At 49.2% G+C, this 22,388-nt stretch overlaps 6 protein-coding genes across 6 annotated transcripts; 4 read left to right on the forward strand and 2 right to left on the reverse strand.

Annotated features, from left to right (window-relative positions):
* Window positions 1-512: 512 nt before the first annotated feature.
* On the reverse strand, window positions 513-2,138 carry ACHE_31108A (SAC3/GANP domain protein; the record flags this gene model as incomplete). Its single annotated transcript, XM_043277801.1, has 3 exons — window positions 513-729; window positions 787-2,002; window positions 2,057-2,138. 3 exons carry the CDS (start codon window positions 2,136-2,138, stop codon window positions 513-515), a joined length of 1,515 nt encoding a protein of 504 aa, XP_043135643.1.
* Window positions 2,139-2,612: 474 nt separating this feature from the next.
* ACHE_31109S (ESCRT-II subunit protein VPS36) lies at window positions 2,613-4,605 on the forward strand (the record flags this gene model as incomplete). The annotated part of the gene is made up of 3 exons (XM_043277802.1): window positions 2,613-2,713; window positions 2,799-2,934; window positions 2,986-4,605. 3 exons carry the CDS (start codon window positions 2,613-2,615, stop codon window positions 4,603-4,605), a joined length of 1,857 nt encoding a protein of 618 aa, XP_043135644.1.
* Window positions 4,606-5,007: 402 nt separating this feature from the next.
* On the forward strand, window positions 5,008-7,221 carry ACHE_31110S (uncharacterized protein; the record flags this gene model as incomplete). The annotated part of the gene is made up of 1 exon (XM_043277803.1): window positions 5,008-7,221. One exon carries the CDS (start codon window positions 5,008-5,010, stop codon window positions 7,219-7,221), a length of 2,214 nt encoding a protein of 737 aa, XP_043135645.1.
* Window positions 7,222-10,587: 3,366 nt separating this feature from the next.
* MDR1_3 (GTPase-activating protein) lies at window positions 10,588-11,347 on the reverse strand (the record flags this gene model as incomplete). The annotated part of the gene is made up of 2 exons (XM_043277804.1): window positions 10,588-10,884; window positions 10,943-11,347. The coding sequence occupies 2 exons, from the start codon at window positions 11,345-11,347 to the stop codon at window positions 10,588-10,590; spliced, it is 702 nt and encodes a 233-aa protein (XP_043135646.1).
* A 625-nt stretch (window positions 11,348-11,972) lies between these two features.
* On the forward strand, window positions 11,973-13,219 carry ACHE_31112S (Zn(II)2Cys6 transcription factor domain-containing protein; the record flags this gene model as incomplete). The annotated part of the gene is made up of 2 exons (XM_043277805.1): window positions 11,973-12,668; window positions 12,719-13,219. 2 exons carry the CDS (start codon window positions 11,973-11,975, stop codon window positions 13,217-13,219), a joined length of 1,197 nt encoding a protein of 398 aa, XP_043135647.1.
* A 7,106-nt stretch (window positions 13,220-20,325) lies between these two features.
* ACHE_31113S (uncharacterized protein) lies at window positions 20,326-20,610 on the forward strand (the record flags this gene model as incomplete). Its single annotated transcript, XM_043277806.1, has 2 exons — window positions 20,326-20,346; window positions 20,419-20,610. The coding sequence occupies 2 exons, from the start codon at window positions 20,326-20,328 to the stop codon at window positions 20,608-20,610; spliced, it is 213 nt and encodes a 70-aa protein (XP_043135648.1).
* Between the last annotated feature and the right edge of the window lie 1,778 nt (window positions 20,611-22,388).

Genomic DNA, 22,388 nt, shown 5'->3' on the forward strand with positions numbered 1-22,388 from the left:
TGCACTGCCTCGGTGCTTCATACAAAGACGTCCAGACCACCGAATTCTGGACACAACAAAATGCCTCGTGGCGGACAGGTGGACCGGGGCGCTTTTCATCTCCAGGACCACTTGCTGGACCGTTCGTCCCGACAAAACAACAGCGTCGGGCATGCTGGCTTCTGATTTGTATCTCGCGGTGGATATGGTGGAGTTGGGCTGCATTTCAGCTGCTGCCGTGCCAGTCTTCGGGTTTCCACTTGTTCCTTTATTTGCCGGCACTTACGACTGCTGTTCCGCTGGACGTGGTGGAGTGAAAACTAACGGTCTATAATTGCTGTACTTGTACTCGTATCCGACTCTGTACTCTGTACATTTTGCCATGATCCACATGCCTTATTGCAGTAAACGAAAAATTCCCCGGGGTATAACTCCGTAGATGCATCATCGCGGGCCCGTTCCCGCATATCCCATGTCTCAATCATCAATAAACGAACAACGAATAAAGTAAAAGGGCACAAAAAAAAAAAAAACTATATCTGTCCCTTGATGTCGACCACCCGATGCGCCTCATTCTTGGCCGCTTCAAACATCTGCCCAGCTCGGCCGCCTGTTAGCAGCTTCACAGCCCCGTCTTTCTCCTGCAGCAGCTCCTCCGACGTGTGGTCCAGCACAAATCGGGCGCTCTGCTCGTCCGACTCGAATCCTAACTCTTCAGTGATGAACCGAATATTCACATCGGGTTTATACCTGTTCTCATTAGCCTGATCCCAACAGAGGTGGAAGAAAATACTTAGAAACACTCACGCTTTACAAATTGCCGTCAAGGCTGATAGGCGTTCGCGGTCCACAAACATGTCCATCAGGTAAGCTCCCATATTCGGCGTATCCAAATACAGCTGGAAAAACCGATGGTAGTTCCCCAGGGCCAACGCCGACCGGACATCCAGGGCATGCTTCACGGCCGGGTCCCGCTTGTCGGCCGCCCTTAAGTCCGCCAACGCGTCGTTCATCGCCGTCCAGTTGCGTGTGTGGATGAAATACAAAATGCGATATGCCTTGAACTCCGTTGGGTGTCCGCCAAGTTGCTGTGTATATAACGCGCGCAACTGGGTTTGGCACTGATTATACTCACCAAGGTCTCCTTTCTCCAAGGCAATCCGCGCATGAATCTCGTACACATTAACCGTAAACTCATTCCTGATGCGCTGCACCGTCAAGTCCTGTCGCAATGATTTGAACTGGTCGCAGATATAGCCATAGTTATTGTCCCGTTTCCATTTCTTCTTCAGTAGATCCAGCGTCTTCTGCAACACCGAGAGCGGTCGCACAGTGTCCGGGTTAGGCGCAGATGTCAATCGGAAATAGTTTTTTTCCAGATCCTGGCACCTTCCGACAATGGGGCCTTGGTAGGCAGTAGCAACGGGCGATTCGCCACGTGGGGACGACGGCGACGACCCGAATCGGGATCGAGGTTCTTCAAACCGTTTCCGCCGCATCTCAAGATTAGCTTTCGACTTACTTGGGTTCTTGTAATCTATCCGCTGACGTTTGTCTGTGGGGCTGTAAGTCACTCGATCTTCAAACTTCTGGTCATTGTTAGTCTGTCTCCAGGGAGGAGATATATTATTCTTCGTATCCGCAGGCGTGTACTCCGTGGACTTTCGCTTTCGCGAGGCCTCCTCACCCCACGCTGACACGCTGGGGTTGGCCAAGATCCTATTCCGCTCGTTCTGTACCATGACTTGCGGCAGCGGCAGGGTGTCCCAATTGATTGCATCAAGCTTGTCACCCTCTGCGGCCTCGGTAATGACCGATTTTAACTTGGCCTCCATCTCTTGTCTGGTGACGCTGGGGATCTGATGTTCCGGTACGAAACATCGCTGTACATACAACCGAAGAGCGGGCGGCCAAGCTACTCGTTTCCGTGGAGCTTCCGAGGAGGTCGATTGCGAGGGAGTAGGGGTGGGTTTGGGTTGAGCAAGGCTACGGCGGGCTTGAACTGGGATATATGCAGGTGTCGCTGGTCTCAAGGTTAGCACCGATTCCGTTGGGCCCCCGCAAGGGTAAAACTTACCATGTCCATGTCCGGCAAAGGGAGTTGTAGCAGTGGTTGTTGCTGACGCCGTTGCGCGCCATGGTGGGATTCCAGAACTCATACCGAAAACTGAAGATATGCAAGAAGAAAAAGAAAAAAAAAAGAGAAGAATAGATATAAGAGAGAAATAAAAAAGGAGCAATGATAGAACCGAAGGAGACTACGAAAATGACCTTATGTGAAAACCCCTATAATCTGTACAACAGCTGTACACCAAGAGATTCGAGTGGAATAAACCACAAAAGACAAAGAAAAGAGAGCCCGAGATATGTCAAAGGAATAAGACAAAACAAAGAGCAAGATTGTAGGGTGGGTAGAAAGACGGATGCGTCGACACAGTCGAGGAACAGAAGAAAAGCGCTGAACTCGCTTAGGAATTCTGGGTGCGGAAGTGGCCGCTGTGGGCTCCCGTAATCCCCCATATGATGATGGTCCCTCCGGTTCTCCAACATGTCCCTGCATACAGATAAACCTGCCATTAACTGTTTCTCTGCCCGAGTTCCAATGGTGGAGAAATGCTGGCTGCATTTACTAGATGTTTCTCAAGGCTCTGGACCTGACCACCGCTCTCCGTCCATCACTGTTACCCGATGAGACTCTAATCTTTGTCCAGGACGCAGTGGGGTTGTATGAAGGGTGAGCTACTTCGCCCTCTCCAAGCTGCTTGCTTTGTTTTATGGTCAATCCTACCTATGTACTTATCTTCTGACCGGTCTGATAGCAAATACAAAGTCCCAAACTACCAAAATGGACATGCCTATCTTACTTCCCACCGAATCTGCTACGTCGCCGTGGACGAGCCCCGGAAATACTCTGTTGGGATTGACCTGAAGGAGATTGATAAACCAGATTACCAAGTACGGAAATGAATGCGCCCCAGATTTTAGCTATAAACTGACGTCTCCCAGGCCGGCTTCCTTAAGTCCTCACCGAAGATCGTTTTACACCCGAAGCCGGCGAAGAACAAGCTTGATAGCTCGAAAAGCGTGGGCAGTAGTCCGTCGATACCACAAGCCTCGAATCTCCAACCTGCCAAGACGCTTACTTCGCAACTGCGTGCCTCGCAGCCAAAGTCGCCGTCACCAAAGCCCGTGAATGCTACTTGGATTTGCCCAATATGCTCCTTCTCGAACCCTGTGCCGTCGAACTTTGACCCAGCTACAGCTACGGCATCGACTTACCTCCCTCCTTGCTTGGCATGTGGCATTAAACCTCCTTTTACGACGGTTTTGAAGGCTGCGATCACAGCTGCAACTAATCGGGAGCCTGCAACCGCTCAACCAGGACCCGAGAGTCCTGTCCCAACTGACGGCAGTCAACTGCAATTGCCTTCGGAGACGGGCACCTCCGTTTCTTGCCCTCGATGTACTTTCGTGAACCACCCGTCCCTTTTAGAATGTGAAATCTGTGGTGCACCGTTGGCCTCCGTGAACGCCTTGAAAACGCTGAACGGTGATCAGCGTCGTTCTGAATCCCCTGCTCCGGTTTTCGAACAAGATAGTATCAAAAATACGGATACTGCAGAGAGCGTCAAACTTTCGTTTCGCGGAGGTGGCGAAAAATCTTTTTACGAACGATTAAAGAGTGCTTTAATCCAAAGGAAATGGCTTCTTTACGATGCTCCACCCGTGCCTATGCCGTCGCAGGCTGCTTCGTCCCCGAGCCCAGGAGCAGTTGCGTCAGCTGCGGACACGGGTCTCCCGATGCCTGCTCGATCAATGGCTGGAATTGCAGGCCTTGAGCGACGTGGTCTTGAAGCTCGCAAGAACAATGAGTTTGTCATCGGTAATGCATTTGAGGATCTTGAGGCCTTGATGGCGTCCGCGAAACAGATTGTCTCTCTTGCGGAAACATTGGGTAGAGAATCGGGCATGTCAAGTGGCGAGGGTACCGTCGAAGCGAATGCGGTCCTTTCGGAATCCGCTGCTGCCCTGGGAATGTCAACGACAAAGGATATGCTAGGATCTGGAGCAGAGAATCTCTATCTGTCCGAGTTGTCGCGGAACCTGGCTGAGTATCTCACTGACGATCGGCAAGGCGTTTTACATAAAGAAGGCGGCACCATGAGTCTTATCGACCTCTGGGCAATCTTCAACAGGTCCCGAAACGGTGTCGAACTCGTCAGCCCGGCCGACTTCCAGCGAGCAGCAGAATTATGGGAAAAGCTCAAGCTGCCGGTTCGCCTACGCCGCTTCAAGACCGGTCTCCTGGTCGTCCAGCGATATGACTGGAGTGACGAAAAGACGCTTAAGATATTGCAAGACTGGATGGAGGAACTCCGGCACATTCCACCAACCGAGCCTGTGGCGTGGGACTGGCGTCTGTTTGGCCGCGCCGTGACGGCGCAAGAAGCCGCCCAACGGTTCAAATGGAGTGTTGGAGTTGCAGCCGAAGAACTGGAAATGGCTGAGGATAAGGGGCTTCTGTGCAGAGAAGAGGGTATCGAAGGTCTACGGTTTTGGAGAAACTATATCACCTCTGAACCTAGCAAGGATATCGATACTGGTGTATCCCTTCTTGCCCTATAGATTCTTACATTACTATTCATTGGCAATGATAAAATGATAGAACCAAGACTTGCTGAATGAATACTACTCCGTACTTTGTTCACCTATTATGTAGCGATCACCGCAATCGGCGGTGGATCGGTCCGGTAACCCCGCAAAAGCGCCCGGGGAAGCTTCCAGCGCCGACTGACCTCACTCCATCCCCAACGCCTTCAGTTTATCCCTTGGGCTGTGCGTGCTTATATATCAGAACTCACTCTGTACTAGCTTTACTTATCATCCAAAGAAACAAATCAATACCTCTTCCGTTCGTGAAATACCCTCTTAAATCCCGCTGTGATAAGCTTAAGCTCCATCCATACTCCTATCGCGAAGCTTGACTATACTCCATCATCCAAACGCGCCATATGGCATGAAATCATCATGACTCTCGCAAGTCTAGCATCAAGCACCAGGGCAGCCCGATGTCCCAGGATGCTCTCCGCTACGAACACCCACCACGCCATCCGCACCCCTACTACCGCACACCTCCAACAACACCGCACGATATGGCAAAGCCACCGACACTCTCGCGGAACCTACAACGGCATCAACTGGGTCCGAACAGAGAGAAAGATCCGTCGACGAGTCACAGACCCAAACCCAAAACCTCCTCATTATCAAAACCAGACACCGCTAGAGAATTCAGATCCGTGGCGGAGCTGGAGCCTGGGATCGCGGTCCGGATGGGCTGGATTCGATAAAATCGGGACAAAAGACTTCTTTGAAGCGGAGAGACTACGAGCGCGGCAGCGGATGGAGGAGGTGAAAGGAGAAATTGAGAGGGATCCGTATGGGGTGTTGTTTGGGAGGTATGGGTCTTATTCGAGCGCGATGGGGATGGGGATGGGGCTATGGGGTAAGCGGGAGAATACGTTTACGGACCTGTGTCGGTCGTTATTTGGATTTGAGAAAAGCGATGGGGATACAAAGAATGTGAACGCGAAGGTGAAGGATGCGGATACCACGGCGCGTGTTAAGTCGGAGGGGAGCGAGTCGAATGCGGGCGGTGCGCGGGCAAAAGATGCGCCAACGGCAAAAGATAATGTGGCACCAGTGTTTGAGGCTTCGCAGCCGCAGGGCTTCGTGGAAACCAAAGGAAGTGGTCTCAAGTTTGACCCGATTAGTGGCCGTATGGTTCCGAAGCCTGCCGCATCAGCTACGACGGGTGAATCCGGCGCATCATCTAGGGGCGGCACATTAAACGTTCCGGGCAGCGAGTCGAATTTGGAAGATGATCGTCTTGGATTTTCATCTCCTACCAAGAGCTCTAGCGAGGCTACGGCCGTGACATCCGATCCAGACATTGACGGCGTGCAGCACAAAGAACCAGAACAACGTGCAGGTGAAGTAGCACGACCTGAGGACCATGGTGTTAATTATGACCACACACTTTGGCCATCGCATGAAGCGCCATCCACCGCAAAGAGCACTGCCATTGATGAAGCGCCGACTGGAATTACGTCTGCTGTGGCTGATCCCAAGAATGAAGACGTATCCCTACAACACCCAGGCGCCGAAAATTCCAGTCTGGCTGATACCCAGCAGCCAAAGAGTCTCAATCTTGATGCGCAGCCGAATGGAGGTCGAAAAATGAAGGGCTTCTTCTACGTGGACAAAAAAGAGCCAGAGAAGCTCAAGATTCAGGATTCGCCACAGCAATCAGAGCCTTTCCTCGTCCCCGAAAACGAAGAGCTGGATCTGCTGCGTGCAAGCGATATCCGCGCCTCTTACCCCTCAAAAGAGTTGGATATCAAATCCGATGCCCAGAGTAAGAAGGTTGACGGCACTTTGGAGGAAATTACTCCGGCAGATGAGAATTCGGTCACTGAATTAAAGCCTGAGTCTCAAGATGCTTTGGGCTCTGTTGATGAGAGAAGCACAAAAGCAGCAAACTATACCGAGACGCAGTCTTCATTACAGGAAACAGAAGCCCCTCAGTCCACTCAACCGCAAGTACAAGATGAACCTCAGGACCCCACAAAGATCATTGACCACATTCCCGAAACACACTCTCCTATTAAATCTGCATCTCCAGCGACGTACCGTGTGCTCGCGTACGATCCATTTACTATGCAGGTTACTACGGCGGACACGGACAGTTCGCTCGCTCCTTCAGATGAGATCCTCCGTCCCAGCGATGTCCTTCCCCGGTTGAGCAATCCGGCGAAGTTCCTGCCTTACTTTGAGGAAATGCGGAAGGAAGGATTTGAGATTGTGTCTGGTGGTGGTGATATTCTCGTATTCAAGAAGTTCCCCGATTCTGAAAAGAAACCATCAGACAAGCCATCTCTCGAAGCCAAGGAATATGAAGACATAGACATGAACCCAGTTGACAAATATCTCGTTGAAAAGAATGCGTTATTATGGCCCCCCAAATCAGAGACGGAAACCTCCAAAACAGAGACGGAAACTCCACGAAGGCAGCGCTCCGCATTCAACAACGCTATCCGCCGGATGCTCTTCACTGGCACTGCAGCCGCGGGAACATGCTATGCCTTTGGTGTTGTCACGGAGTACTTCCGTACCGGTGGTTCTGATGGACGTGGTGTTGATGCGTTTACGGTGTTTGAGTCTGAGAGACGGCGTAGGGATTAGATTGCTTATTTGTCAGAAGGGCACTTATTTGGCTTTGGATAGCTTGGGTTTATGACTTTATGACTATGTATAATTAACTGCTTATGGACACTCTCCTAGTAAATTTAGCTATACATGACATTCTACACTCACAATGATATAAGGATAATAATACTTGAAAAATATTGCCACAGTACTCGGCACCATAGACTCTGAATTGAGGCCTGAACTCGTTCATCCGGACCACGCGTGTACCGTTGACACGAAACCGGAAGAACATGCGTTGCTAACGGTGAATCTTTTATTCTTCTCTTCACAAAGTCGTTTCGCCAGCATGGCTGGGATCAAACAACTTAGCTGGATGCCTGAAATTATCGTTCTGATTCAGTTCGTCCGTTGTATTTAGATCCCTGTGTTCGCGCAGTTGTCATGACAGAATTAATTAGTATTAGTTTCTCTTTTGTGCTTTTTTGTATTTCTATCAAAATGGCACCATCCCTTTTTCGGGATGGCTGTGGTAGATTTCTCCAAGCCTCTTAAGTCGCGTCCAGACGAAGTATTATATCGACAGAGATCAAGGTGGCTGACACTGTTCTCTGATGAACGTTGACCGGTGTGACCTGGTAAAAAGCATCTACTAGGCGGGTGTCCGCAGAGTCATCTGTCACTTTATCTTAGGATTCTCACAAATCTAGCCTTTCCATCAACCCAGGTGGTATTTCAAGCATGCTTGCTGGTTTACTATTTCACTGTAACTGTGGAATGAACTTGCAGTATGGTGGGAAGGAGTTTCTCCTCGACATTTCTCTCTGGGAAGTCTTTGGCTGCGAGCGAGACCCAGAACAACAGAAGATATCTTCTGATAACCACCCGGACAGAAACATCTGGCTCTTTGGATTTCTTCTGCAGAGCTTCAGGGGAGTGTAAAGGCTGCATATGCTCATATATTAGCGTCAACATGGCTCAAGAGACAGGCGTGGCCCTGAACAAGTCCGTTCTTAGATGAAGAATGCTGTCAGCTCTCGCTTGGTACTTGTAGATTCCAGCATAGCTTGACGCAGTGCGCTGGTCATTGGACAAATCAATGAGTACCCGCACGCATTAGCATCTGAATGGAATGAGTCTACGTCAAACGCTGGGATATTTTGTACAAGATCCTGGTTTCTGATTTCTCCAGGTTTGAACCTTCTCGGGTGCCAAGGACGAATTCAACCGCTGCCATGAATTCTGCTCCAAGTGCCTCCTGGGCAAATATTTCGGAGTTTAGCCCATTCTTGCTTTGACAATAACTCGTCATCCCGGGCGTGCCGCTGAATGAGTCAAGCAGAGTATACAGCATGAGGTCTCTTCGAATGATACGGAGGTTGTATAACATGTGTGAGCTCACTGTGTTATTGCTCAAGTTTTTGATGGGTGTTTTGAGAGAGATATATGTCCCTGGTAACACCATCTGTACAGAGCACCAGATACTCATGCAGTGTTAATAGGGGATTTGACATGTCACCAAACCAAAAGAAATAATCATGACTGCTTGGAGGGGCGCGAAAAAAAGATTGAAGGCAAAATGAGAAGATCGGATATTCATTGCTCGTTGGTTCCTATGTATATCTATCTAAAGGCTATAATGGTCGGCTGTGAATAAACCCTAGGGAGCATGTAGAATCTTTCACTGATTAAACTCGATATAACTACTCAATATGAATTAATAAGAATGAGCCAGCAATACTATTAATAGTGAATTATAGCAACCTAGGCTAATATCAGCCACTGATGATCGTCTGATGTGCGGGTGTGTTGGCGTATAATTGTGATATTATTCTGCGAGCTCCTCCATTGGATTTAGAAGCTCAAATAGATATAGGTATTTCTGCTCGTAATTTCAGATGAGTCAAGATCTCAAGGAACTTAAGTATGACGGATACAAAAACCAAACCAATGCCTGCCCGTTCGGGCAATCGGACCCAGCGAGAACAAATCTGCAAGCAACGACATAAGATCCTCAAGCGACTGAAAGAATTTAATGACCGTTACGGGATTGCCTTGGATAACAATACGAATGCCGACGTGGTTCTGTTTACTGGCCCGCTTAACTTATGCTTTTACCACCCACACCAGAAACAGCGACCACGGTCAAGTGGAATTGTTGTGAACACTCGCATGGCCTGGGTCCTATACCCTAGTTTGCGAATTTGCTCCACGACCGTAGCCTCTTTCCATACTATCAAAATGAATTAGCTGGTGACTAAGACAACTCTGAAATACGTTTCAACATACCCTTTCCAGAATGAAAGGAAGCGGAAGCATGGCAATGGAAATGAATCCCAAAGTACTGGACGCCCATCCAATACCAAGAGACTGTAGCATCCGAGGGGCAGCCAAAGGTAATGCACCTCCAAATGAGCTCCTAAAAAAGGTATTGCCGGCAAACACGCTGGCAACGTGTCTCGGATAAGATTCTCCAAGATAATTGAGAATAGACTGGAAAGTGAGGTAGAAGCCCGGTGCAAAAAAAGCAGTGCCGATTATTGGGACAATCCAGTGTACACTAAATATATTCAGTAAGCAGCATTTCCTATTAGTACCGTTTCAAACGTACTCTGGTCGTGATGTCCACGCAAATATGAACAGACATATTGGAATGCAAATGGCACCGATTTGCCCGGGAATTAGTCTTGCTTCAGGATCAATACTGGTATCTGGTCTTGATGCACGGGGCTGGTAGGAGAAATGAAGCCAGAGCACGTATGTCACAACGGATATGACCGCGCCGACGAGGATACCGAAAAACGCAACTGCCAAAGAACATATAAGCTTAATATTACCACGATATTGAGTAGCAGGGGAACCCACGAGCTTGTTCTATGGGAGTAAAATGGTATATCCCATTAAAGACTATGAAAAATTTGTAAGTCAAGGGGTAAAAGTTGCGGAATTGGACTGAATGGTCTTACCAAACGGAAAAAATTCAAACCATAGATAGAGAATGCCATATATCAGCATCGTGTGTATGTTCACAAAAATAATTACCGGATCCATGCAGGATATTCTGAAATCGTTCACTGTCTGCTTTAGAATCATGGTGCCAAAACTCGTCGTTGATATATCCATTTCAGATTGGCTTCGATATAAAGAATTTCCAGTTTGTGTGCGTAGGCGTTGCGCTCGACGAAGAAGAATGTTGGAAGGCAGGGTTTCCGGTAATAAAAAGAAGATGAACAATGTTGTGAAAGCGGTAATTCCAGCGAGAAGCCATAAACTTGCTTCCCAAGTGTTCCAACGCTCGCTATATGTGAGTTAGCAATCATAGCTAGGGTACAAAGCTGGGCAGGTACGAACATGACTAGAGTGCCAAAGATCTGAGAGCTGAAATTAGCTGACCTTAATTTTTCATGTTTGATGGTAGAACGGATGGCATACCGGTCCTAAAATCGGCCCACAAACTCCGCTTACTGCATATAAAGCAATAGCATACGGCACTTCGCTCGGGCCGTATACTTCCATCAGAGTTGCCCCTCCAACGCTTATTGGGGCGCTTCCAAAGAAGCCACCAAAAAATCGGAGTATGAGGATAGTTTCAATGTTCTTTCCAAGAGCGGTGCCGATGTTGAACAGACAGAAGACAAGAGATCCCAGGACATACACCGGTGTACGTCCGATAGCTGGGAGGTTTGACAGAGGAGACAACTATAAAATGTAAATCGGCTTATTAGCCGAAGTCTTATTTTGGTTTGGCTGTACGTACAAACAAGGGTCCGATGCCATAGGCAATGACAAAGAGCGATAGCCCTAGAGTTCCTTCAGCGGTGGTGGCGCCGAGTTGCTCCTCGATACCAGTAATACTCGGTGTAAAAATTGCTGATGCGGCATAGAAGCTGAAGTTCAGGAACATCACATCCAACATGACGAGCGTCTTTGCTAATTTTGACCAGTTCCTGGGTGTGTCCGGGTCATTGGGACCTGAGAATTCAATCAGAAACTGTTGGATGGGCTCGGGCGCCGTCGAAGTGCTCGATGTAGCTGAGACTGAAGCTGACACTGGCAGCGCTTTAATCTTAGGCGCTTCAAGTTCAGGGTATGGAAAGAACTTGTTATTGGTCAAAAAATTCGAAAGGCGTCCAAACAAGCTCTCGCGGACTAGAGCATTCATCCTGTCAGACCGTTGGCAAAAGATGTGATGGCTTAGGAGCAGGTTGCAATAAGCTTTCTCAGATGTATCAGCATGCTCAAGAGAGTGAAGCGAAATAAATAGCTGGTGGGCTTTCCCAAATATAGGGGGCTTTTATCGTCCATTGTTCACCTTGCTTTCGGAATTCCGAGCAACGATGTAGCCCAGGTGGCTTCAATTCTTGAATTCCGAAAAATGAGCTTTGAGCCAAGGGACTCGGGACTCCGGGTCCACAGACGCCTCACAGCTTGGGTTTCCATGCTTCCTGGGCTGCAGCCTACGTCTAGGGTTTGTAAGTCTGGTTGGATGTTCGGGAACAGATAGAGTGCTGAGTTGGAGAGGGCCAGCTGTGGGTTTGCAGTACAGAAGTGTACAGAGGTGGAATGGTCTGATGTGTAGACTTTGAGCATTTTAATTGAATTGGATCAGGTGTATTGATTGTATAGACTTGGCAGTTGGTCTTGTCTGGGAGTTGCAGGGTTTGAGTTCCAGGTTGAAAATGGAGCTTTTTTATATAGGGTCGGAGTTCCGTTGTAGAGAGCGCGGGGTTCCGGGCCATCGATCTAGATCATGGTCCCGGGGCCCTCTACTGTGACGCACTCACATCATGGATTCAAAATCCATGGGAACCAAAGAAAAAGCCCCTCCCCGCAAGAAGGCCTGCCAGAATTGCACGAGCTCCAAAGCCCGATGCGGCCTCGAGAAGCCGACCTGCTCGCGATGCCGGGCCCGCGGCAAGCATTGTCGGTATCCCGCGGTTTCGCACGTACATCGATCAAGTCCTGCGACTTTAGATGACAGGAACTCAGCAGAAGATAGTCTCAGCTTTGAGCCATCACTTGCGGACTTTTCCACTATCCCAACAGCAGCAGCGTTTCCGGGTCCTGTGTCTGGCTATGCGTCGGATATACCGCATATCTACTCTCAGCATGAACCTACGCAGACGGTGGACACCGATCTGAATTTTGATTATGTTGACCTCGTGCCAATGGCAGACGCCGAAGAGATCCGCGATCGCTGGCTGCAGCCCTACCTTTTCACCGTAACGGGGCATGTCCCCAAGCTGTTCAGCCCGTTTACCGTGCAGTTCCTCGTCTGCGTGCTTCGCTCATACCCCAACTATCTACTCGATGAGGAAAGCCTTCCTCCATTCATTCACCCACTGCAACTCAGCAACAAACCGATGCCCCGAACAATAGCGAACTGCATTTCTCTGGTGCGCATGTGGATGAACAGAGTTGCGGGAAGCGAGGCAATGGTCTTGTCAACCGTCAGACAGGAGATGGAGAGACTCTCCCGAGAGGTATGATTTTGTTCCCTTCCATTGAAAATACTCCCTTGACCATGAATTAGGACGTCACAAGCGACTTCGACACACTATGTTCCTTCCAAGTATACCTCATTTACTTAATAACGGCGTACTTCTCCCCAATCGAAAACGTCTCCCTAGTAGATGACCCAAGCATGATAACCCTCCAAGACCTCGCCTTCCGCACCGCAAAAGCAGGTCTCACCTGCAAAGCCGAGCTCTCGCGAATGCGACCAACTTGGGAATCCTGGATCATCGCTTCTTCCAAACGACGCACACTGTTCACAATGTACCTCTTTACGAATGTGTACAACGCCGACAAAGGTCTTCCAAATTTCTTGTCTGATGAGTTGAGGGATATTCTTGTCCCTGAGAGTAAGGCGCTATGGGAGGCTTCTGATCGGGGTTCTTGGGCGAGGGAATATAATCGGCACCTGTCGAAATGGGAGGATGGGATTATTATTATTATTATTATTATTATTCATACACGCATCTGTCAGCCCTATAGGCCGAGTGGCGGCAGGTCCTGCGGGGCAGCCGGGTAAGCCGCCGTAATGGTAGTCTCTATGTACATCGTCGCCTTTATACACATATCCTGATATCTCATTCCGCTTGTTGTATATCCCGTGCTGCTGGTTTTCGTGCTGCTGTTCCCATGGCCACGAAGATCCATGGGATTGTTGGATACTGTCTCGTTTCCTTCCCTACTTCTGCAAGCGTGTAACCTCGGCTGCGCTATGCTGCCGGTTGCCCCAAGTCTGTTGTTGTGACTCGGTATGTGGTTGGTAGAGTTTGAAACTGGCCTAGGAGGCCTGTTTCAAGCATGAAGCGCACTGCTTTTGGTACCAGGTCTGGCTGTGTTAGGTAGGCCCGGTAATCCAGCTCCCGCCTTGATCCCTGTGTAAGATGGCGCATCCGGGGTCCTGCCTGGTTTGTACAGTGGAGGAGAACGTGGCGTATATCTTGAAGGCCACGTCCACAAGAGCATTCAGTTGATTCCATAGCGTTAAAGGTGCCAAGATAACTAGCCAGCGCAATCTTCCCAGTTTGCATTTGAATGAGGACTGATGTGGCGGCTCTTCGTAGGCCTTGATATAGTTGCATCGGTGCTTTTGAGGGTTCTTTCCATAGACGACGGAGGGAGTTCCCATGGGTGGAGGTAGCCCATTCAGACTTCCATGCACTTGCTGCTTCTATGCGGAGGGTTCTTCGGATGCTAGCTTTGAGAGTGAGCTCCTCCACACCGTTGGGGTTGGGTGCTGGGGAGTTAGCGGCTTCTTTTGCAAGAGCATCAGCATACTCATTGCCATAGATGCCTTCATGACCCGGGAGCCAATACAGCTGTATATCCCAGCCGCGCTCCTGTAGTTGAGATGCAGTGCGTGTAATCTTGCTCAGGATATATTGGCCAGAAGACCTTCCTGGAGCTGAACATGCTTGAATTGCCGCCTGATTGTCTGTAAAGATGATTGCTGTATAGGCCCGATGGGAACGTTGTGATGTCAGTCTGAACATGTTGCCTATTTGGGTGAGAGCCATCTCTATGCCTCGCAATTCCGCTGCATATACAGTATGAGTAGCTGGGAAGCCAATGTGAACTGCCTGGCGCCCTAGAGGTGAAACCACTGCTGCCCCAACTCCCTGTTCTGTCAAGCTGCCATCTGTGTATGCAATGATGTCAGCGCCGCTATGTACAGTGGCTTGGTGAGCTGTTAAGGCATCTTCCCGAGTTTCTGCTATGTGGGATTCCAGACCTGACCACCATGGAGGGGTCACATGTGGGTGTATAACCTCCAGTCTGTTCTGAGGGATTGCAATTCGCCGTCCCCACCGTTCTAGCGGTGATGTCAGAGGGTCGTGTTCTGGGGTGGTGGCCCATTGCATGTGTCGCCGTCGTTCCCATGCATTCTTTGGTGCTGGTCGTTGGCCAGAGTGGCGTATCTCAATGAGGGTGGCCATAAGGGGAGAGGTGGCTATCCGGAGATATGATTCTTTAGCCGCGCGTTCCAGTGCAATCATTGGAGGATGTATGTTGAGACATATCTCTAAAGCAGCTCGAGAGGTTGTTCTGAATGCACCAGCAATCCTATAGAGGGCCTTGTGCTGGATAGATTCCAAGGCTTTCCTAGCAGCATTTTCTGCCGCCTTGAAGCCCCATCCAGCCCGTATGAACCATGTGGAACTGGCAAATGTGATCTGTGGCCACAACACTGCCGTGTACATTTGGCGGAGATGGGATAGGGTAATTCCCCAGGTTGAGCCTGCTATGGAGCGGAGCGCTGCTATCATTTCAGTTGCTTTAACTTGGGCGTGTTCAATTTGCTTCATGCCAGTGAGATGCTGGTCTAACTGGACACCAAGGTAGCGAAGGGTAGGCACTGGCTTAACCTCTACCCCTTGCACTTTGACTGAAGCATTGGTTGAGCTCAAGGGTCTAGGAACACCTCGGACCTTCCGCCATAGATGTATCAGGCCATATTTTGCTGGGGCGAACTTGGAGGCATGTTGAGTTTCCCATTGTTCTGCTATCTTGTGTATTTGCTCAAGACGTCGGCAGTTAGCTGCAGCAGCTCGGCTCCAGACAAGTATGCATATATCATCAATGTAGCCAGTCACCATAGCTTTTCCAGGGTAAGCCTCATGTATTCGGTCGATTAGGTCTGCATTGTAGAACAGGTAAAGAATTGGAGAGAGAGGTGAGCCTTGGGGTATGCCTGTGTTTGTGGTAAACTGGCCTGTTGCACCCTCCATCAGTACAATATCTGTGATGCGGTGGTGTAGGAAGCTTGCTATCCAGTTGACAGCATTGATTGGGACCCTTCGTTTCCGGAGGTTATGGATCAAGCGTTCATGTGCAGCATTGTCAAATGCACCACTAACATCCAAGGTGAGCAGTGTGGCTACCAATGCACCAGTACGCCATGATGCATGGACTCGTTCCAGCAGGAGGTGAATAGCATGTTCACATGATCTCCCTCTGCGGCCACCAACATGGGTCTGTGGTAGGAGACTGTATGCTTCAATCATATAGCTTATGCGGGTTGCAATAACTGCCTCTAATGCTTTTCCAATTGTATTAAGCAGGGCTATTGGTCTGTATGCCTTTGGATCTGCATAGTCCGGTTTGCCAGGTTTTCGCAGTACCACTGTAGTTGACTTTCGGAAGTGCTCTGGGCAGTATCCCAACTGCAGGCATGCATTGAACAGGTTGGTGAGGTGACTTAGGAAGGCCGGAATGGCTATGGCGCGATGTAATGTCAGGTTCGGTATTCCATCAGGACCGGGGGCCTTGTTTGGTGCAGCCCGCTGGACTGCCTGACAGACCTCTTTCTCTGTGATGGTAGGCATCTGTAGTGGTTCAGGGTATTCATAGCCAGGGATGTCTGAGAGATCTGCCTCAGGAATTGGGGGAAATAGAGCCTCCTGCAGCGCCTGTGCTTTCCTTTCTGGAGTGTCATATGCTTGGTTCCCCGCATGAAGAGTTGGTGTGTAGGTTGGTTGGACACCTCCACGGCGGCGTGCCCATCGGGCTAGTTTCCAGAAGCCTTCTATTGACTCAGTTGCCTCCTCCACACGGCTCCGGTGGTTGTTCCGGCTCAGTTTAGTGGTTTCTCGGCCCAGTCTGTGCCTGGCCTGATGGAATGCCTTGATATCTTCCTCCTGGCCAGAGGTAGCCCAGCGCCGTGTGCGGTTAACATTGTTGCGTAGTCTCTTCAGTTCCAGAGGGTATCCTGGGCGGGAGTAGGGAGTGATCTTGGCTACAGGGACTGTGCCCTCTGCAGATTGCTGGATGGTTCTGATCAGGTGGTCGACTGTGGTGTCTATCTCCTTGGTGGTAGTTAGGGAGCATGTGGGCTGGAGGTTTGTGGTCAATGCCTTCAGGAAGGCATCCCAGTCAGCTTCCTGCCACTTCATCTTTAGCCTCTCTGGAGCTTTCTGCACAGATATATCCAATTCTGTGAGAATCGGTATGTGGTCTGCTGCATGCATCCAGTCCCGTCGGTCTTGACAGTGCACCAGGAGATCTGTTACCTCAGCGGTGGCCCATGCCAGGTCAATTGTAGTCTGGTGACTACCTCTGCCTGTATACTTCTCATATGTAATGGTGCCTGGTGGTGTAAGCAGTTCTAAGCCGTGGTCTTCAGCTACCCTGATGAGATCATCTGCTTCCTCATGGCGGTGGTTGTAGTCAGGTCGGGCCCACATCGGATGATGGAGGTTAAAGTCGCCCACTACCATATGTTTTTGGTTGGGATATTCAGCCAGTGCATTGTGCAATGCACCAATGACACTGGGTTGGCCTGTTGCAGGGCTGGGATTGTATGCGTTATGAATATGTATGGGGCCTATTTTTGTGTGAAGTGTCAAGGTGCTCAGGTCCTTCGTATGATGCTTTATCACCCACCTCTTTGGATCCAGTGCCTTGCTAACAAAGAAGCATACCCGTGGCATATTAGCCCCATTAGTGTCCTTGCTAGTAGGCTTGATCAGGAGGTGAAAGCGGTTTCCAAGCATTTGTGAATATGTGGTCACTTGGTTTGTGTGTCTGTTGATGTAGGGCTCCTGGATAGCCAGGATCTCTAGGTCGCGCACCTCTTTCTCACCAAAGAGGTGTATCATCACTTTCTCTCGTGATTTCCAGCAGTTGGCCTGCAGGATTCGAATTTGTTTAGGGTCCATTATTGATCACAGTTCCTCCTCCATTTGGTCTTCATTGGAGGGATACTGGTTTTGCTCATCATCGGACTCTCGACCATGGTGCTGGGTATAGCTTTTGCTTCGGTTTCTGGTCTGTCTGAGAGCTCTTGCTCTGGACTGTTGGCGAGGGCCCTCCCTGAGCTGCAGAGTTTGGGTCTGGGTGTTTGTCTCCATTTCTGGTTGGGTATCCGCCATAACACTGTTTAGTTCAGGTTCATCTTCTGTGCGAGGTCTTTTATTGCTCTTTCTGGGTCGGCCTGGGCCACGGCGTTGAGTGTGGTGTTCTGCAGCTTCTGCAGGGGTGGGGTCTTGTTCCTCCCCTGAGAGGGCTACAGAGCTGAGGGAGACTGGAGCACTCTCATACCATCCACGTCCACTGGCTCTGTTATGACGTGCAATCTCCACCTGTTCCACACGGGCTGGGCAGCTGCGGTCAAAGGCAAAATGGTCCCCTGAGACCTTCTCACTTCGCTTAGTGTTCTGTTTCTGGCAGACTGCACATTGGGCCTTAGTGCGGTCTCTTGCTGTGGGACATTCCTGAGAGGAATGGTTTTGTGCACAGTATGCACATGAGGTAGGTCGCTTGCAGTTTCGAGCTATGTGGCCATATGCTTGGCAGTTGAAGCACTGCTGGATCCGATGAGTTTGGTCGTAGTATTCACATGGGTGGTCGCGGCCATCAAGTGCCAGGCCAAGCAGTATGGCAATGTTGGCAGCTCGATCATTATCAAACTCAACAATTAGCTTGGATGTTTCTGGTTTATGTTCTGCTATATGTCGGGGGCCAAGGAGCCATCCAGTATATGTGATTGTTGTGGGGGCAGAGGCCAGACGCCCTAGGTTATCGGCCTTTATGCGAGCTGGTGCAGCTGCTAGGTCAAGATGGCAGTTGACGCCATTCATGACAACACGGTATGTTCTTCTTTTGATGGTTGCATTATCTCCAAAGGCACAGCACCAGTCTTTTGCTGCTCTGACCAGTTGTTCCACATCCTCCAGGCTCTCTGCACGTAGGATGATGTCCCCACTGGGGAGGATGCGGCCTGTTGAGACTGATCGGTGGGCAATGATACTGTTGTTTGATTCTTTAATAGCACGGTTTGCTCGCTCCACGACCCTGGCCTCCTTCTGGTGGCGCAATGGGTCAACAATTTGGCGATCAGTGCTTCGGATATGGATCTCCAGGTCTGTTTTCAGTGGGAATGGTGTTGCTGGGCTGCTTGGAGAGGTGCTTGGTGTTCCATTCGTACCGACAGATCCATTGGTGTTGCCCTGCACCCAGCCCGAGACCAAAGAAGATTTTGCTGATGTCAGGTGACTTGCTAGAGCCGCATCCCGGAATGATTTTGCATGGCCGGAGGGACTAGATGCTGGGGGGCTGCTGGTTACTTTTGGGGGCTGCCATTGTAAAGCTTTCATCTCCTGTGTCTGCTTATCGAACATGGTTTGGATTTGTTCAAGCACCTTTTTCTGGCCGTCATGGTCTTCACTACCATTGTTGCTGATGCGGTCGCGCACCTTTGCTGCAAGGTCTTCAACCGAACTCATGAACCGGATGAATAGATCCCTGGGAGGTAATCCCTGGGTCCGGTCAGCAATTTGCTTCAGCTCCGCTGTTTCTGTAAGGATAGCAGCTGCATGGGCGCATTGGTCGTGGTCCTTATGATTATATGAGTGGTTAGGCCACGGAGATGCGGCTCCAACCACCCCTTTCTTCTTTGCACCCCCCATTGCCAACGACAACTGGGGAGAACAACGTTGAAAGTAGTATTAATCGATTCCGCGTGAAGTTAAATATAAGATTCGAGTTTTCCGCAGTGCGGGAACTCGCTCAGAAGGTAGGGGGGGGTTCGCCACTGAGGAGTTGTTTTTTTGGGAGGATGGGATGTTGCAAATTTCGGAGCTGTGGGGATCGTCGGAGACGGGGTCAGAGGTGAGGAGGAAGCGGATCGGGCGGTGGGTGCAGTCGACAGATGAGTTTGGGATGATGCTTTTTGCAGTTTGTGCGCATATCCATGGGTGCTGACCATACCGTGCGACTTGCATACAGGATAGCCCGCCTAGGGTATGATGGTGCCTTCTGTGCTATACATATAGGGATTTGGTATGTGCACACCGCTTTATGCTCGCATACTCTTACTAGACCCATTAAGGAACACTTGATATCTTAGCTTTCCCCACCACTATATAACTTTCGTCGATTAACAAGGAAACGAGACGCATCAGCGCGATGGTTAGCTGCTAGCAGTTGAATATGTAGACCCTGGGATCTCCAGGTTGAGTATGTAATAAAAGCAGACATCATTCGATGTGTAGCAGCTGATATAGCTCATTTTGCTGCCCTAAAAAGTTCTAAATGCCACTTGTGGAGAGTTAGCATCCTTAGATACAATGCAGTTAGTCTTCATTATGAAGTTCCCATTAAGAATCACGCATTACCATAGTGCAAGTTGGAATGTTTCATGAGACTGATGCTGAGAAGCTACAATTAGCACTGGTCTTAAACTCACAATGCAGTGATAGGCAGTAATTGTTACTCATAAAGCAGACCACAGTTGTAAATGTGGCTTATTACTCTTCAGCATCACTCATATCAAAGGGTTGGTTTGGTGAGATAAGATTGCATTTAGGCTTCCACAGAAACCATCTACAGTAGAGAAATACTTGCCCCAACTTGCGCACTTTCTTCTTTCATCTCATCTTATCCCACGTCAGGTTCCAACAAACCGCTCAGCAGCTCCATCGCAGGTAGGTGGTTATTAGAAGAATATTATCTTCATACATATGATTGATTGCCGATCCAACAAATAGGGCATAAGCAAAATAAAGCCCTTCCCCCAAACAGCGTGACGGCGCGCAATGGCCATTATCCACAGCCACACCCTCCACCCACAAAGCCACAAAATACACGAGGAACAACACCCAAGAGATTACCAAGGGCGGCACCGGCAACATGAACGGACTTGACAAGAAGGTGACTATATTTCTGTCTACCCTGGCGCGATTCAGGAATGCGTTGACTGACGGACGCTTGTCGATTCGACAGTGGAAGGAACTTGAACGGCTCACGGTCGCCCTGGAGAGAGAGAGAGAGGAGGCGGAGATATTTAGGAAGAAGAAGAGAGTCGCGGCGTTGAGGGAGGAGTTAATGTTGGAGGGTGGTGAGGAGATGAGGAAGGAGGATGTGAAGGAAGATGAGGGTATCAAGGATCAACATGGTTTTATTGCGTTTCGGTAAATGCCGTTGTTTTTCTCGTTCTTTTCTTCTATGTGTATAATTAAAGCGAGACTATTCACCTTTCAAAGCGTCTAATTCTCAATATTCGTTTTCATAGTTGTTGGAGTTGGTCGAAGGTCGAAGAGTGACAGGATATATATCTCAGCGATGCACCAACTAATCAGCTACAGAGCTGATGTGCTGCCTACATGACAACTTTTCTTGCTAAATTTATTGATTCCCTCTTTGTTCACTTCTATATAATGCGCTTGTACCAAGTATGTATACTCTCAGGTGAGAAGTATATTTCCTCTTTGGACAATTGTAGGTCTTTACCCGGATCGATGTACCATTGGCAGCTAAGCATACCTGCATAATTATGCGGAATCTAGTGGTACGGAGATTATGCCATTATCCATGCACCTATCACTCTATCCGACCGTTATGATAACCTCCGTACCTTGTACAACGGTACAGGTACAGGTACTCCGTACAGGTACCTGGATGCAATTCCGCCAACCGTGGAACGCAGTGGGTTCATAAGACTGACTGATTCAGGAACAGGCTTAGCGTAATTTCCGCGGTGGGACTGTACACACAGTACAGGTACAGTACAGGTACAGTACAGGACAAGTAGAAGAAAAATTTATGTCGCTCTGTACTGGTAGAGTTGCTACACCTATACAATTTTATGTAACTAGAGTAGATATGAGAATCTCCCTACGGAGTAGGTGGCAGGTATAAATGCTGTGATGTGAAGATAAAAATAGATTCGGTAGTCGTACCCGAATACCGTGGTTACACAAGCACATACATACTGTACAAGTACACCAAGACCACCACCCATTAGCACAAGCACGAGCGTTACAAGTACGGAGAAGAGCCCATCCTTCATAAATACCGTAGCCTAGTAACGATATCCATAGAATCCGATGGCAAACCGAGAGTACACGTCGAAAATCGGCAAACTCAGATCTGGACATGAGGATCAGCGTGCGGTCTGTTCGCCCGTATTTGATTTGTGTAGGGCAAAAAGAAATTCGTGGACCCTGAGTATTTTTCTCATTTTAACTTGAGGTGCCTAATCCGTATGAAGTATTCTACTCCGGAGTACAGAGTACTCTCACTTGGGCTGAGTCTGGATGGATGATTGAAACACGATTGGAATGTGGTTTGATTCCCGGCTGGCAGTTTCAGGATGCCGGATCGGGCAGTGCATTCTTCAGGCACATGGCTTGCATCATTGTCAACAGTGAAGAATTTGATATTTCTCTATGCGCTTTCTTAAAAGCTCCGGTAGCTCCTTTTTAAGTTGCCACCGTTTAATCTCTGTGTCCATGTTGTAGGCTGGTACGTACTTGTGCTCTACAAATACTCGTACTCATCTGAGCTCCACCCGTACAGCCACCGTATTACCATACGGTACCTCTGCTTAGCTCAATACCTGCCGAAACACGAGCCATAAAATAATGCCTGGTCTAGGTCCGGCGGTGGTCCGAACCTTTTTATCATTGATCCATAGCAGTGGACAGTGCAGAGTACATGGGACAGATCATTCGATCGTTCAGAGTACGGAGAACTGATGCGATTCAACGTTTGCTGTGAAGTGCAGAAAGGAGTGCATAGGAAGCAAATAATAAGTGATAGTTTGGTTAATTCGCACTAGCCTTGAGCAAATCCTGGCAAAAGGAAGCAGCACTCGCCCAGATTCGAGAACTTGTGTCGATCCAAATAACGCTGGTGTATGGTATTGTAAAGGGATACGGGGTGGTACGGTTCCTGTGGGATGACGGAGAAGG

Source organism: Aspergillus chevalieri, chromosome 3 (genome assembly GCF_016861735.1).
Source record: "Aspergillus chevalieri M1 DNA, chromosome 3, nearly complete sequence".
NCBI lineage: Eukaryota > Fungi > Ascomycota > Eurotiomycetes > Eurotiales > Aspergillaceae > Aspergillus > Aspergillus chevalieri.